The sequence below is a fragment of the Arachis stenosperma genome, chromosome 9, assembly GCF_014773155.1.
Source record: "Arachis stenosperma cultivar V10309 chromosome 9, arast.V10309.gnm1.PFL2, whole genome shotgun sequence".
NCBI lineage: Eukaryota > Viridiplantae > Streptophyta > Magnoliopsida > Fabales > Fabaceae > Arachis > Arachis stenosperma.
The window spans coordinates 6138796-6156873 of NC_080385.1; the positions used below are offsets into that span (position 1 = coordinate 6138796).

Genomic DNA, 18078 nt, shown 5'->3' on the forward strand with positions numbered 1-18078 from the left:
AATGTAAGAAAAACAATAATGTAAGAAACTCCACTTTGTTTTTTCTTTTACTTCTTATTTCAAGTTGTGTTTTTGCTGGTTTGTTATGCTCTGTCCATCTTCACTACCCTTGTTATATTAGTTCATTCAAAAATTGACATTTATTTTCAAATGGAAGGAGTTTTAGCACTAAACTAAACTGTACTTTGAAGATTTCTTTATTTTCCTCCTTTTGTTTTTTCAGATGTTAAGAGACTCATCGGTAGAAAATATAGTGATCCGGTTATCAAGAATGATCTGTTGATGTGGCCATTTGAGGTCACTGCTGGTGCTGATGACAAACCAATGATTGTTGTTACATACAAGGATCAAGAGAAGCACTTTTCTGCCGAAGAAATTTCATCTATGGTTCTCACTAAAATGCGAGAGATTGCGGGGGCGTACTTAGAGTCACCTGTTTGTAACGCTGTTATTACAATACCTGCTTATTTCAATGGCTGTCAGCGTAAAGCTACCAGAGATGCTGGCGCCATTGCAGGTCTCAACGTGATGCGATTAATTAGTGAGCCAACGGCTGCTGCTGTTGCATATGGACTTGACAAAAGATCCGATTGCGCTGGAGAGCGAAATATCTTCATCTTTGACCTTGGTGGTGGTACTTTCGATGTGTCTCTCCTTATTATTAAGGGGAAGGTCTTCCAAGTTAAGGCTACTGCCGGAAACACTCACCTCGGTGGAGAGGATTTTGATAACAGAGTAGTGAATTATTTTGTAAATGAATTCAAAAGAAAGAACAAGGTTGACATTGGTGGCGATGCCAGAGCCTTGAGGAGACTGAGAACTGCTTGTGAGAAGGCAAAGAGGACTTTATCGTATGCCGTTACTGCCACCATTGAGTTAGATGCTCTCTTTAAAGGAATTGATTTCTATTCATCAATAACGCGTGCTAGATTTGAAGAACTTAATGCGGACCTCTTTAGAGAGTGCTTGGAAACGGTAGCTGGATGCCTCACTGATGCGAAAATGGACAAGGCAAGTGTGCATGATGTAGTCCTTGTTGGTGGCTCTTCTAGAATCCCCAAAGTGCAGGAGTTGTTGCAAGAATTTTTCGAGGGAAAGGAGCTTTATAAGAGCATCAATCCTGATGAAGCTGTCGCTTGTGGCGCGGCTGTTGCGGCTGCTTTGTTGAATGGAGGCATTGAGAGTACTGCCCCAAATTTGGTGCTGCAGGATGTTACTCCTCTGTCTCTTGGCGTAGCGGTTAGAGGAGATGTCATGAACGTTGTGATTCCAAGGAATACTACAATTCCTGTAAAGAAATCAGCAACTTTTGGCACAGTCTATGACAACCAATCATCTGTGCTTGAAGAGATTTACGAGGGTGAGAGGACAAGAGCCAGTGATAACAACTTGCTTGGTCGATTTACACTTTCAGGAATCCCTCCTGCTCCTAAAGGCCATCATATATTCACATGCTTCGATTTAGATGCCGATGGCATCCTTTGTGTAACTGCTGAGGAGAAAACCACCGGCAATAAAAACCAGATTACCATAACAAGTGATAAGGGAAAATTGTCACAGGAAGAAATCGAAAGGCTAATTGAGGAAGCTGAGAGATACAAGGTTGAAGATGACAAGTTTCTTGAGAAAGCTAATGCAATACTTGCTTTGGAAGATTATGTTTATGACATGGAGAAAGCCTTAATCGGTTCTAAGCTTTCTCCTGAGGATAAGAAGGTAAATTCTGCAATTGATAAGGCAAGAACTCTGCTTGATGATGGTAACAAGGAGAATATAGAAACTGATGTGTTTGTGGAGCATCTTAATGAAGCTAAGCTCATTTTTGAGCCCATTATAGCTAAGACTAGATAGTTTTGTTCAAGTCTTAACTTTTGTTGAAGATTTAATATTGTTTGTAATGCAAATCTTTATGACAGATATTATCTTAAGGATCTTTGGCGTTGAATTTGAGTTTTGGTAGATACATTATGTAGAGGTATCTTATGAACAGATCTTGTGGATTTTGAATGTGGTAAGAGGAGTGCTACATATACAAGTCTTTTTGACTTATAAGTCTTACAAGTTATTAGGCATTTTAATGCGTTATTCAACGTTTCTTGTTTTCAAAGCGCTACACTCAACGTTCTTCTTCCTCTTCCTCTTCCTCTTCTTCTTCGTTTTTTTTTTTCGATTTTCATGGTTTCTGAAATCAAGCTTTGAAATCGTTTTGAAGAAGAAGAAGTAGCAGAAGATGAGGAGAAAGAGAAAGAGTTCTGAATTATGCAACGAATTTTGGGTGTATTTCTAAAATACTTTGGGTGTATTTTTCGTAATCCTTTGGGTGTATTTCTATAATCTTTTTGAAGATAATAGAACTTCAGAAATACACCCAAACGATTACAGAAATACACCCAAAGGATTACAGAAATACACCCAAACGGTTACAGGAATTTACCCAAACGATTATAAAAATACACCCAAAGGATTACATAAATACACCCAAACGGTTACAGGAATTTACCCAAACGATTATAGAAATACACCCAAAGGATTACAGAAAATACACCTAAAAGATTTAAAGAAATACACCCAAAATTTGTTAAAATACATCTTATGCATAATTCAGAACTCTTTCTCTTTCTCCTCCTCATCTTCTACTGCTTCTTCTTCTTTAAAAACGATTTTACCATGAAAAATCGAAAAAAAAAAGATAAAACAGAGAGAAAAGAACGTAAATGAAGAAGAAGAGGAAGACGATGAAGAAGAACGTGCAGAAACGAAAGAAAAGGAGAAGAAGAAGAGTATGAGGAAGAAGAACGTGCAGCAAGAAGAAGAAGAAGAAGGAGAAAGAGAAGGCAAAAAACGAAAGAAAAGAAGAAGGAGAAGACGAAGAGCAAGAAGAATGGTTCGAAGCGTGTTTTGAGCATTAGTTTTAATTGAACTTGTAAGGCTTACAAGCCTTAATCGCTTGTATGCCAAGAATTACTCATGTGGTAAATGCTAATTTGTTAAGTGTTGACCGAATTGTCCGCATTATAAAACTGATTTCATCTATCTATTCTATTATATAAAAATCGGATTTCTGCATTTAATGATGGAGCTGACGTTGCATGCTTTTAAGAGTGTTTTCCGATTTATTTCTTTTAACTCATTAAATACAAGTTATTACGATAAATTAACTATATCAACTAATTGATTTGATTAGATATTTAAATATTATATAATTTATTATAATTTATATCAACTTAATTTGGTAGTATTTCTTAATTTATTTATTTTAATATTCTGTTAATATTTTTAATTTATTTCTTTTAATTTATTAAATCAAATTTATTGTGTGTACTAATTAATTAATTTGATTAATTTATTAGTCATTAAAATAATAAATCTATGAATAAAATAGGCATTTGAGATATTTTCAACTAATAATCAAATCAAATCATATATATTGAGCTAAATTTAAATAATTTAAATTAAGGACTAAATTAAAATAAGATAATTTCTTACTTATTCAAGTTGAGTGCAATAAATACAAATTAATTTTGTTAGATAATCATAGTTGTCTGGTCTACTATATATATAGATGGCCAAACAAAATTATAAGAATCGTGATTTTTATAGCTCTTGCTATTTTAACTATTCTTTTCTTCTTCTTCTTTTTTTCTTCATGTATAATTTTTTTTATATATAAAAGTACGGATAAGTATTTTATTGATTATTTATTTGATGAATATATCTCAAATTAGGCATTCTACTAGATGGAAGTTGACATGTAGTAATTCAAACTTTAATTTATTTTGTCATATTATTATATAAATATTAAATTATTTGATTAAACACTTATTTGATTATGAAATGATATTATATGTTATTTTTAGGACAATTTACGTAAATAAATAAAGTGGGAGAGTTATTTACGTAAATGTGCAAATCTGTATGTTGTTACGATTTTGTGCAAAATGGATTTATATGTAAACCGTGGCAACCCACACGGTTTCTAAACATGCATAAACGTGGGAGGTCACCACGGATTAGGAGCAAATTTTTGTAGGAGGAAACCGTGGTAGGTCACCACGGTTTATGAAGGAAATTTGGCAAGCATAAACCGTGGGAGTCACCACGGTTTATGAAGAAACTTGTTTGCACATAAACCTTGTGGGTCACCACGTTTATGTGTAGTAAATAATGGCCAGAAAACCTTTTAATTTTATGTCCAAGACACACACTTATTTTTATTTTTATTATTCTTGTTAAATTTTTTATAATTATATTTCATCTCAAATTTTTTTAATGAAAAAAATGAGAATAAATTAGATTTTCATAATTTGTTTAGTTTATCACCAAGCAGAATTACAAGAACACAAATTTTGTGGTCTATCCATCAGTGTCTTGTCCTGTCCTATTTCAGTGTCTTATCCTATTTTGTTGTTGAAAACAAAGGCAGCCTAATAAATACACACTATATAGTACATTTTATAAAGAAAAAAAATCATCTATTTCTATTGAATATTTATAATAAAATTTTCGTTCTCTTTATGTATTATTGACTAATATATACTATAAAATTTTTACATGTATTATCAATTAGTTTTTCATTATGTTTATCCTATTTTCATTTTACACTATATTTAAATATTTATTATACTATAAAAAATATTAATGAACATAATAAAATAATTACTTATTAATATTTTTTATAGTACTCATTAATATTCTTAATATAAAAATATTTTTTATTTTAAATTTAACAAATACTAATGTATCAATACACTTATATGTGAATTTATTAAATCTATATAAAAGATTTATTAATAAGCATGTTAATGAATATTAATATACCAATATTAACAAGTAATATTTTATTGTACTCATTAAATGTTATAGTGTAATAAATCTTTATTTTATAAATGAAAAAATAAAGATGTATAATGAGAGAGGTCACCTTAAGCTTAAACGAACTTTGAGTAGTTTTATAAGTTCGCCTAAGATTTTGAAACTTCATAAAAACTCAAAATAAAAAAATAAAAACACATATTCCAAACATTAATGTTAGTGTAATTTATTTTTAAAAATATTTTTTATTTTATAATAGAAAAAATCCAAAAATTTCATGGTGTTTATTATTAGAGTCTAATTTTTTTCTAATTTATTTTACATCCAAATTTTAAATATTTTAAATTTATTAAATTTCATCATCTTAAAAAATATTAATTTTTTTATTTTTAGTAAAATAGACATCAATTTTTTAAGCACTATAAAAATCATTTCTTAGTATTATCTGATTTTTTTTATTGTACTCTTTCTATTATAAAAATAATGATTTTTATAATAAACAGCTTTGTGTCTCTTGGACATAAAATTAACAAGATTTTCTGGCCATTATTTACCACATATAAACCGTGGTGACCCACAAGGTTTTATGTGCAAACAAGTTTCTTCATAAACCGTGGTGACTCCCCACGGTTTATGCTTGCCAAATTCCTTCATAAACCGTGGTGACTACCACGGTTTCCTCCTACAAAAATTGCTCCTAATCCGTGGTGACCTCCCACGGTTTATGCATGTTTAGAAACCGTGGTGAGTTGCCACGGTTTACATAAATCCATTTTGCACAAAATCGTAACAACAAACAGATTTGCACATTTACGTAAATCTCTCCCACTTTATTTATTTACGTAAATTGCCCTTATTTTTATATTAGTAATTAAATTTCAGTTACTACACAAATATTATATTTTAGGTAATTATATATTTTTTATAATTAATGATCATAATTAAAAGTCTTTATTTAATTTCAATTTGTTTAGGACATATTTATCTTAAATTTTATTTTTTTTATTAATTGGTACATTTTTGTACATTTAATTGTCATTCATTTATATAAATTAAAATGTATAACTTAAAAAAATAAATACATGTCTAAAAAATGAAAAAAAAAAATATATATATATATATATATATTTTGTTAGTGAAAACTTTATGTCGCTTTAGCTTTTTTTTTGGCATCATATCTTACATTTTTACTATAATTAAAAGTTATAGATAAATTATTAAATATAAATTAATAAAAAATCTAATAATTAATGCATTATCATAATCACATTTAAAGGTATTTAAGTTATTTTCGTATAATAAAAATGATATACTTTAAAAAATATTTGTATATAATTTATTAACAAATATATGAGATATTTATCATAATTTTTATTTTTAATAAAAATATTATTGTATTAAAGTGCTGCATTTTAAAGACGTATAAATGAAATTGTTATTAAAAAATTTTACAAGATAGTAAATATAATTTTATTTTAATTTTATCCTTAACATTTAGTTTTAATTTTACTTTTAAAGTTTCAATATGTTTCAATTATACCATTAGAGTGAACAACATTAATTATAACTAATCAATTATATTATCTGATTTGACTAAAATTAAATAAATATTAAATAATTTAATTAATAATAAATAAATAATAAAATAAATAAATTTAATTTGAATTATTCTCTTATTATTTTCTATATCTAGGAATCAGAATGTGCTTTTATGTATTTTGATTAATAGTTCTTAAAAGAGATTTTATTTTATTTACTAATATTTTAAATTTTTTATAATATTTTCATAAAACTTGATTAATAGGTTCTTCTTCAGAATATTTTTCTTGAATTTTTTAACAAAAATATATCTTAATTTTTGTCTTTCATCTTTTATATTCATTGATTAAATATCAACATTAAGTTGTCTATACATCACTTTTCAAAATATTATGATTTCACAAGTTATAATTGGGGGTAAATCACTTTATAAAAACTTGATTAATAGGTTCTTCTTCAGAATATTTTTCTTGAATTTTTTAACAAAAATATATCTTAATTTTTGTCTTTCATCTTTTATATTCATTGATTAAATGTCTTATCAACATTTAAGTTGTCTATACATCACTTTTCAAAATATTATGATTTCACAAGTTATAATATGTGGGGTAAATCACTTTTATAAACTATTTACAAACCAATTTTATATATATCTCCCAAAGTAAAAAAAGGCTACGTGCATGTTTCAATTTACATATCTATGTAAATTAAATTTATGGAATTCGAATTATGAGTTTTTGTACTAAATCGAATCTATAGGATTCGAATTACTTAGATGCTATCTATGCTACTAAATCGAATGATTCGATTAACAATGAGTTGGATTGCTATTAAGTGAGTATAAATCGAACCTTATTGCTTCGATTTAGCATGGACCATATAAATCGAAATTTATAGATTCGATTTAGTAAGGAATGACATAATTCAAATTCTTTGAATTCAATTTACTTTCGAATCATAATGTCAAGTAATTCGAATCCTATAGATTCGATTTACTACTTATTACCCTAATTCGAATTCATTAAATTCGATTTATATAAAAATGTAAATAGAGACAACTAGATAACATTTTTGGATTTGGAGGATTCAGGTAATTTTAGGGTAGCTTTGGTTTATCAACGTAAATTAATCTAATATGTGATATTAGTTATTGTTATATATATGAAAAATGTAACTTATTTATGCATTGTTTGGATTAGAAGAATTTGTAGAGAAATAAAATGCTAAAGAAGAAAATGGATGAAAAAATCAATTTTTCATTATTTGGATCAACAAAGAAATTGAATGGAAACCATAAAAGTGTATGTGGAATTCATGTAAATTTTTTCTCTTCAAAGTTGCGAAGAAAACTGATGCAGAAGTGTAAACATGGATAAAAATACAGAATTACCATTTGAAATATAATTTATATATAATATATAAAAATATTAATATAATTTTACTCTAATATAATTTTTTCTCTTTTTACTTTTTCTTCCATCCAAGTAAAAGAAAATTTTTACTCTATTTTCTTTCTATTCATTTTTTCTTCATCTAAACAACACACACAAAAAATATACTTTTCTTTCCATTTTCTTTCATCTTATTTTCCATCTTATATCCGAACAATTGTTTAGTATTTATCCATTTATCTTCTATTAATATTATTATAACAAGGATACATGTGACTTTATAAAAATGATGTAACATAAACTTTAATTTAAGAGGAGATTTGTGTTTCTTAAGGGGTAATTAAACAGGAACTTGCAATGACGGATAAGGAACAGGAGCATTTTTTTTAAATAGGAGCGAGGGATGGAAAGGGGGTTTCTCACGCTCTCCTGAGTATTCATTACCATATCTAACTAGCAACGGAGATCCAATCTGAATCGATTTAAGAGGGGACGCGTAGACTTCATTTGCATTAGGCCTTTAAGATAATGAAACTAAGTCAGATTTGGCACCTTAACAATGGATTTTAGTTGATCTTGCTTACATTGAAGTCTTACTAGACCCAAATATATCTTAGATTAATATTTTGAGTAATTGTTATAGCAAATACTATACTATTTAATATTATAATACTTAGTATATGTAAAAGTTAGATATATTTACAAGATATTTTTTAATTTAAATTAAAAAAATTAATTATCTCTTTTTTAGTTTTAAATATTATTTTTTAATTAATGAAAAAGTGAAAATAACAAAAATTACTCACATAATTAAAATAGATAATCTTAATATATACAGGACAATATATATATATAATTTTTTTTCTTTTCTATAATGATTATTTATATAATTTATTGAACAATTTTTTTATCTTAATATTTAATAAATTTAACATACAAAATATAATTTAATATACAAAATAAGTAATTTAAGTAATCATCTAGGATAATAAATATAATAGTGCAAATACTTATTTATTTATTAGTAGTGAAAAATATTTAAATAGTATAAATTGATATTTTTTAAGTATAAAAATAATAATAAATATTATTAATTAAGTTAATTACATAATTAAAAAATTATGAAGAATTTCTTAAATAATAATAAAAAATAAGATTATTATTTTCACATATTACACTATTTATGAAAAAAATTTTGGATAATAAATTAATTCTTAATAGATTATACATTAATTCTGTAAAAAATAAAATCAATACACTGGATATTATTATTTACGTACTATATATATATATATATATATATATATATATATATATATTATCGATTATTAAGTTTATAATTAGTTTTTAACTTAATTTTTGGTAACTAAAATTTAAATAATTAAAATTCATAAATGATGAATATTTTGCATCTAATTAATTTATTTTTTTATTGAAATTAAAAAAAGATGAGTTGTTAATCAATTTTAAATTTAAATTTAAATTTGAGTAGGAAAATAAAAAAATATTTTAATTTTATCTCACTAACCAGAATTAATTTTAAGATAAGAAATTACTTTGTACATTATATATATTGTAGGATAGTATAGTCATTTACTATTTTTTAATGGTAAATATTGTCAAATAAAATGGTGTAAGAAATTAGAAGAAAATGAATTTACATGTTTAGGAAATATTAATTTTTTTTCAATAGAATAAATTATATATTGAATAACAAAAGTTGTTATTGGTTTCTCTTTACACTAATTAATACTCAATGATGGTATTTTGGTACACCATGTTACCAAGAAATATTAATCGATCTAATAACTTTTGTAATGACATAAGTTTATGAATTTGAAAATTTAAAAATCATTTCATAAAATGTGAAATTTTAATAAGTAACAATATTGATCATATTGTTTTGACTTCAAGAATGAATATGATACCAGCAAATAAAATTGTCCCAAGTAAATTTTAACAAAGACAAAAGTTAATGAAAAATTAATGAAAAATTAATCTATTTTAAAGACAAATATAATTTTTTTCTACGGATTTCCTAACTCGGCAAATCGAGGACTAATCCACCATACATTGACAATGCTCTATTTATTAAGGGTCTATCGCTAACTAATGGATTGTTATACACACAAGATGAAATTCGAACTCTAAATACTTACTTAAACAGACAAATAAAATGACCATTCAACCAATTTAAATTGATTAAAACAAATATTAATTATTTTTAATATATTATATATATTTTCATTTAAATTTTAATAAAAAATTTATATAATTTTATATATTATCCCGTGTAGGACACGGGAACATACACTAGTTATTATTAAATAACCTGATAAAAAATAATTTGAGTTCACTCATTCACTTAAAAAAGTGTCAATCTTTAAATCTCGTTTTGTGTATGTACAATTCATTTGCCAGCAAATTTTTAAATAGAATTATAGTATATGTTTTGTGCACATTGTATGATATCTATCTTAGCTATGGAAATCTATGAATTATGATCCGAAGTTCTAAACTTTTATATTTAAGTAGATGTGTAAAAATTCAAATTAAATAATATTTTTCAATTAATTCAATGTTTAATCATAGAGAGTATACAAGATTCACTATCCAACAATGGTGATGAGAACAAAAGGATCATATGTCTTGGTGATGGAACTGGTGACTATTGCAAAAGAAGAACTTTCCAGTGTGGGATTTGATTTGCGAAGACCCTTGCTTCTTAAGGCTGAAATCCATGCTTTGATGGACAAAGATTTGAGCAAGTTTTGTCGCAATTAATCGACAAAATTGCTTAGTTTAAAACTTAATATCTTCAATTTGTTACCGTTTGAAGAAAATGTTTGTTCACAACTAGGAGTGAAAAAAGGTCAAGCGGCGTAGTCTGACTTGACCTGACCTGTTATAAAATAGGAATAGATTTAGACTCTTCTTAAAGTTTTAATATGTTAATAGGTCAGATTCAGATTCACTAATTAGCTTTATTGACTTGTTAAGTCTGCCTGAGCCTGTTAACACATAATTAAATATGTAAATAATTTTTTATTATTAACAAAATTATGAGATATTTTAAATTTATTATATTTTATTATAAATATTTTTGTATATTTTAAATATTTTAAAAAATTTTATAAATATTAAATATGACATATTAGATATAAATATTTTTATTAAAAATAATTTTTTTAAATAATATTTTTATTTTTATAAAAAAAATATCAGGCTTTTTAACAAGTTTCAGACCAAGTCAGACTGAGAATAGGTCTGATTTTAATACTTAAAAAAAAACTATAACAGACTACAGACTAGACTCAGGCCAATTAACTATATGACAGGTCAGATCTATTAAAAGCAAAGTCTGGTCTGTTTTCACCTCTATTTACAGCTCATGAAAAATTCCAATTTTGACTTTAACATATTTGTCTTAACAATGAAAAAATATTTCAATGTGGTCTAAACAATTTTATATATATATATAGATGATTTAAAAGAACAAATATAATTAATAATAGCGTAACTTTATTTTTTATTACCATTATTAGTATATACTAAATTTATGTTAATCAAAATAATAAAATAACATTATATCATAAAAATATTTATTTTAGTATAATTATGCTGCGGTGATTACAGTTTCAAAAAATATTACTAAAATTAAAATATATTTTTTATTGTTAAACAATATTTTTTAAAAAATGTTGCTAAGAAAATAAAAAATATTATTTATATACTAAAATTAGTCATTAAAATCAACCACCAATATATTTGTGTATAAATATATGTGTAATTTAATTTATTTTTAATATGTAGTTGTATTTAAATATGTATTTTATATTGTGACTTACTTTAATGGCTAATTTTAATGTACATGTAGCATTATTAAAAAAAATATGACTAAAATATAAAAAAACATGATTTTGCTTTTAACAACACTTAGGTAGCTACTTTTGTATAAACATATACTAGAATATAAATTTATTTCTTCCTCCTCGATTCATATATCTCATTTTCTTGAGGCTTTTGATATATTTTAACTCCAACTTCACCAGCGTCATCACTTTTATGTGCCAGAACATTCCAACCAATAGATGCTGTCAATAAAGTCATGGCTGGAAAAGAAAAAGATGCATCAGTGTTACTTGTATAGTAATGCAAGAATGCACCACAAAAAAAAAAAAAAAAGAGATGGGGTGAAGAAAATAATGAATTGCAAGAAACAGTTTGATTTAAAGTGAGACTGACCGACCTCCTTCTTCTTCTTCAAAGCTGTCATATTTAGTCGACATAATAAAGTCTCCACCGGGTCTTAGAATCATTACTCCAAGAAAGTGCAAAGACATGGACACAAACCATTCAAATGCCAAGGAATGCTGCAATCCTCACAATGAATAACAACTTGGAAAAGGAAGCCTTCTTCTACCAAAAGGGATAATTACTACCGGAAAGGCACGTTCGAGTGACACCTGAGCCAAGTCCACTAGATCATGCTTTAAGTCTAAGGTCAATGTTAAAACATTTTTATCAAGAAGCGCTGCAAGGAAACTCGAATCTTAACATCCAAATTCAATTGACTCAAGATAGTGCTGAATCCCACCTTTGAACTCAGATTGATTTTGCAAAAAAATAAGAAAAAGAAATTAACTTTTTTGAAAATTTGAGAAGTTAGGATTATATACAGAAGGAGGGACTAAATTGAATATAAATTAGAATTGTCAATTAAGCTAGCTATTAGATATGACGAACTGATGCTACGTCAGTATTGTAGCAACTAAATCATTATTGAAAAGATATTCAGGAACCACTATATGATGTTTAGAATCGTATTTAGTGGAATATAATGGTAAAATTGAAATTTTGAGCATCACGTTGAGTAGTAGCCCTGAATCTCAAGAATTATTATTAAAATTTATTCAATAAAAAATATATCATATTTTAACATATAATATGCTAATGTAATGCAACGAAGTTTTTAATATAATTAATCTAACATATAATATGCTAATGTAATGCAACGAAGTCACTGATAATGGATGCTATCCGAGCAGCATACTCCTATGTGATCCAACCAGTAAACAGTGAGGAATATTGGATTCCATAGATTGTCAAGGAATTCTTCCTCCTCCAATCGTACATCCGACTGGCCGGCCAAAATTTAGGAGGAGGAAAGCTCTTATCAAAATGGTGATTGGCAATAAAGTTAGGGGATCACACTAAGTAACTTGTAGTAAGTGTAGAGAGAAAGGTCATTATCACAAGACTTGCAAAGGTACACCTAAAGATCCAAATTGGCAGTTAAAGACTAAAAAGACAAAAAAAGAAAGCAAGACTCAATCAGAAACTTTCGTTGGAGCAGCAACAAACAAGCTAGGACAACAACATGATCCATTGATTGCATTTGTTATTTTGTGTATTCTATTTTTTTAATTATGTTAATTCTGCTAGGTTTGTCCTATATTGTTGATTGCAAATTGCTGAATCTATATGTTATATTTGCATCATCATTTCTAAGCAAAGGCAAAAAAAAAATAAGAAAAAGATGCCAAAACTAAAAGTCTTGCCCAACGTAGATTTTGGTGAAGAGATTGATTTATCTCAATCTGCACCTCCTAATGATGGACCTGTGAGTATAGGATTGTATTTGGTGACTTTTGTCTTGCTCATTTTTTGTACTGAAATGGTTCTTCTATCTTGTGCAGGCTATACAACAAATTCCTGGACCTCCTGTTGGGTTTCGAATGAAGCAAACTATTGTGAGGCCGCCAATACCACCCACTCAAAACCATTTAGAGCCACTTGGACCAGCTACCTCAGGGGCATCCGGCAGCTTGTTTACCTTCATGCCAACACTTGATTTTAGGCCTCCAACTAACACTTGAGGAGATTCATTAATGGATTAAAAGCACCAAGTGAAGACTCATGTATTTTGTTGGTCTATAAGTGAAGAGTCATATGCATCTTATGAACTCAATTAATTATCTTTTGGTTCCTTAATAGTTGTAAATGAATTCGCTTGTATATAAGTTAGACAATCGACAATTTAGAGACATATTATTTTTCTATTGCACAGTACAAACAATCATACTTTGGTGCTAAGTTTATTATAGTAGATTATGGAACTATTTTGGATTGTGTTTATAGCTCCATCTTTATTATCATATACTCCATTTGGAAATCATATTGTATAGACTTTTTTTAATTTGATGAAACATATATTTAGCTTACAATCATTGCATACCCAGATTTTTATATTTTCATCCATCAAATTATGTGATTACACATTTGTAATATAATCTAATTTCTTTCTATACAAGATCAACTCAGATTAAAATGATAGCAAATTCATTAACATAAAACATAATATTACACAATTTCAGTTACATCTTGAAAGCATTACAATGCAACATAATTATCACAAAATGTCACAACTAAGGCCTAAGGTTATGACAATTACTTAGGATATGTCCTAAAGACTACAGCAATTATGATACTAATTATACCCAAAATTATAAGCCTAAAACATCTGAAGTAATATCTACCACCTTGAGATTCAATTTTGTTTTAATTTTTCAAATTCAATTCCATCTCTAACTCCTTCATTTTATGTTCTACCTCCTTCAATCTCCTTTCCATTAAAATAGCATTGTTAGAAGTAATGTCCTCATCCATATTTTCGTAAATTAATATATCTAGCCACTTGAAATACTTGCAATGTGGAATGGGTGCCTGAAAATAAAAAATTTTAATTGTTAAAAAAAACCAAAATTACATAAATTTTTCAAATTTAAGAAATATTCAAAAAAAATCAATACTTACATTGTAATTAAGACATCCCAAGAAGAAACTATCCGGATTAAGTTTTGTGCAAGATTGGAAGAGAATTGCATAGGATCCACAGTGACATTTTGGAGATATGAATTTCTTCTTTCTTGGCTTCCCAACTCTTCCAGAAGAAAAGGTGCAGCACTTACTTTCTTCGCCAACACTATAATCACGCAGGTTGCGACTCCTAATTTCCAAAGAATGATCTTTATGGCTCATGGTAGTAGACAGTTAGGGTTCTACACAAGAAGGAAGGAGGAAGAGGCATTTAGGACTCATCATGTTCTGTGAAGTACAGATAAAATACGAAATTATATTTTCAAAAAATTGTTAGGTACCGGATTGGGTGATTCATTAATATGTCAATCCAAGCTGACATTTAACGGACACATTACCATCTTAACTTGCCACGTATTCACGTTCCGTTAACCCCAAAAACAAATTATTGGCATAAGGGCTATTTTGTCTCACCAAAAAAATTTCAAGGGTCGGAATGTAATTTTTTTTTCTAGGGACCTCGTTTTCTTTCGCAAAAATTGTCAGGACCGGACCGGATATTCCCTCAATCCTCAATAATTAATTATGTGGTGATTAAAATAAGACAGCAAGTTTCGAGTTACAATACAAATATCCATATGGCTTTTCAATTGCAAATCCTACTACTAGTTTGATTTTTCACAAGATTTCATCATTCCGCTTAGCTTGTTCTCAATCTAAGCATGAAGAAGCCCAGAAAATATGAAGGACATGCAGTGGGAATCGACCTTGGCACAACGTACTCTTGTGTTGCCGTATGGCAGGAACAACACTGTCGAGTGGAGATCATTCATAATGACCAGGGCAACAGAACAACACTTTCCTACGTTGCTTTTACTGCCAATCAGAGGCTAATTGGAGATGCTGCTAAGAACCAAGCTGCCGCTAACCCCATTAACACTGTCTTCGGTATAGTAATAATAGTAATCTTCTTACTTTCAATTTGTGCATGTGTTTTTTTCTTTTTCTTGATTTCTAACTTTCACAATTATTATTATTAGTCTCTTTGTATTTTCGGATACATTAAGAAAAATAATAATGTAAGAAACTCCACTTTGTTTTTTCTTTTACTTCTTATTTCAAGTTGTGTTTTTGCTGGTTTGTTATGCTCGGTCCATCTTCACTACCCTTGTTGGGTGAAAGTGAAGTTAGAAACTTGTTCAAGATAAAGAAACTCTACTTATTGTTTATAGTATTAGTCCACAGAGGTTTTTTCTGTAAATGCAGCTGCTTCTATTATAGACATTACCCTTTTTCCCAATATAAGAGTAGTTTTTTTTTTTACTTAATTGTGTTAAAAGATTTCTTTATTTTCCTTCTTTTGTTTTTCAGATGTTAAGAGACTCATCGGTAGAAAATATAGTGATCCGGTTATCAAGAATGATCTGTTGATGTGGCCATTTGAGGTCACTGCTGGTGCTGATGACAAACCAATGATTGTTGTTACATACAAGGATCAAGAGAAGCACTTTTCTGCCGAAGAAATTTCATCTATGGTTCTCACTAAAATGCGAGAGATTGCGGGGGCGTACTTAGAGTCACCTGTTTGTAACGCCGTTATTACAGTGCCTGCTTATTTCAATGACTCTCAGCGCAAAGCTACCAGAGATGCTGGCGCCATTGCAGGTCTTAATGTGATGCGAATAATTAGCGAGCCAACGGCTGCTGCTATTGCATATGGACTTGACAAAAGATCCGATTGCACTGGAGAGCGAAATATTTTCATCTTTGATCTTGGTGGTGGTACTTTTGATGTGTCTCTCCTTACCATTAAGGGTAAGGTATTCGAAGTCAAGGCTACTGCCGGAAACACTCACCTTGGTGGAGAGGATTTTGATAACAGAATAGTCAGTTACTTTGTTAAAGAATTCAATAGAAAGAACACGGTTGACATTAGTGGTGACGCGAGAGCCTTGAGGAGATTGAGATCTGCTTGTGAGAAGGCGAAGAGGACTTTATCATATGCCGTTACTGCCACCATTGAATTGGATGTTTTCTTTAAAGGAATTGACTTCTATTCATCAATCACGCGTGCTAGATTCGAAGAACTTAATATGGACCTCTTCAGAGAGTGCTTGGAAACGGTAGATCGATGCATCACTGATTCGAATGTGGACAAGGCAAGTGTACATGATGTAGTCCTTGTTGGTGGCTCATCTAGGATAGCCAAAGTGCAGGAGTTGCTGCAAGAATTTTTCAACGGAAAGGAGCTCTGTAAGAGCATCAATCCCGATGAAGCTGTTGCATATGGCGCGGCTGTTAAGGCGGCTTTGTTGACTGGGGGTTCTAAGAATAGTGCCCCAAATTTGGTGCTGCAGGATGTTACTCCTCTGTCTCTTGGTAAAGCCACAATGGGAGATGTCATGAGTGTTGTGATTCCAAGGAATACTACCTTTCCTGTAAAGAAATCAGAAACTTTCTTCACAGTTCAAGACAATCAATCTCATGTGCTTGAAGAGATTTATGAAGGTGAGAGGACAAGAGCCAGTGATAACAACTTGCTTGGTCGATATACACTTTCAGGAATCCCTCCTGCTCCTAAGGGCCATCCTGTATCGATATGCTTCGATTTAGATGCCGATGGCATCCTTATTGTAACTTCTGAGGAAAAGACTAATGGAAATAAAAACCAGATTACCATAACAAATGATAAAGGAAGATTATCACAGGAAGAAATTGAAAGGCTTATTGAGGAAGCTGAGAGATACAAGGTTGAAGATGAGAAGTTTCTTGAAAAAGCTAATGCAATAATTACTTTGGAGGATTATGTTTATGACATGGAGAAAGCGTTAATCAGTTCTAAGCTTTGTCCCGCGGATAAGAAGAAGCTCAATTCTGCAATTGATAAGGCTATAACTCTGCTTGATGATGGTAACAAGGAGAACATAGAAACTGATGTGTTTGTCGAGTGTCTTAATGAATCTAAGCTCATTTTTGAGCCCATTAGAGCTAAGACTAGATAGTTTTGTTCAGATCTTACTTTTGTTGAATTTTTAATGTTGTTTGTAATGCAAATCTTTATGACAGACATCTGAAGGAGATTTGGAGTTGATGGTAGATGCATTCTGTAAAGGTATTTTCATGGACAGGTCTTGTAGATTTTGAATGTGGTAAATGCTAATGTGTTGACTGAATTGGACGCACTATAAAAATGTTCCTTTATAAAGATCACTTATTTCATTATTATTATTATATATTCTGGTAAAAACTAACTTGAGTTGTCGAGTAGCTTGCTCATTCGTTCGCTTAAATAAGTGTGGAGGGTTCGAATATCACTTTGTGTATGCAGCAATTCATTTATCAGTAGCAAACCCTTAAATGAAATTATAGTATGTTTCATATACATTGTATGATTTTTATCTTGGCTATAGAGATCTACAAATTACTAGGTTCTAAACTTATTCAAAATTCAAATTAAATCATGTTTTTCAATCAATTCAATATTTAATCATAGAGAGTATACAAGATTCACTATCAA

General features: G+C 29.0%; 1 protein-coding gene across 1 annotated transcript; it reads left to right on the forward strand.

The window, feature by feature from the left end:
• The first annotated feature begins 240 nt into the window (after nt 1-240).
• LOC130950860 (heat shock 70 kDa protein 18-like) lies at nt 241-17672 on the forward strand. The gene is made up of 3 exons (XM_057879459.1): nt 241-1212; nt 15293-15509; nt 15933-17672. The coding sequence occupies exons 1-3, from the start codon at nt 283-285 to the stop codon at nt 17561-17563; spliced, it is 2778 nt and encodes a 925-aa protein (XP_057735442.1). The 5' UTR covers nt 241-282; the 3' UTR covers nt 17564-17672.
• Nucleotides 17673-18078: the final 406 nt, after the last annotated feature.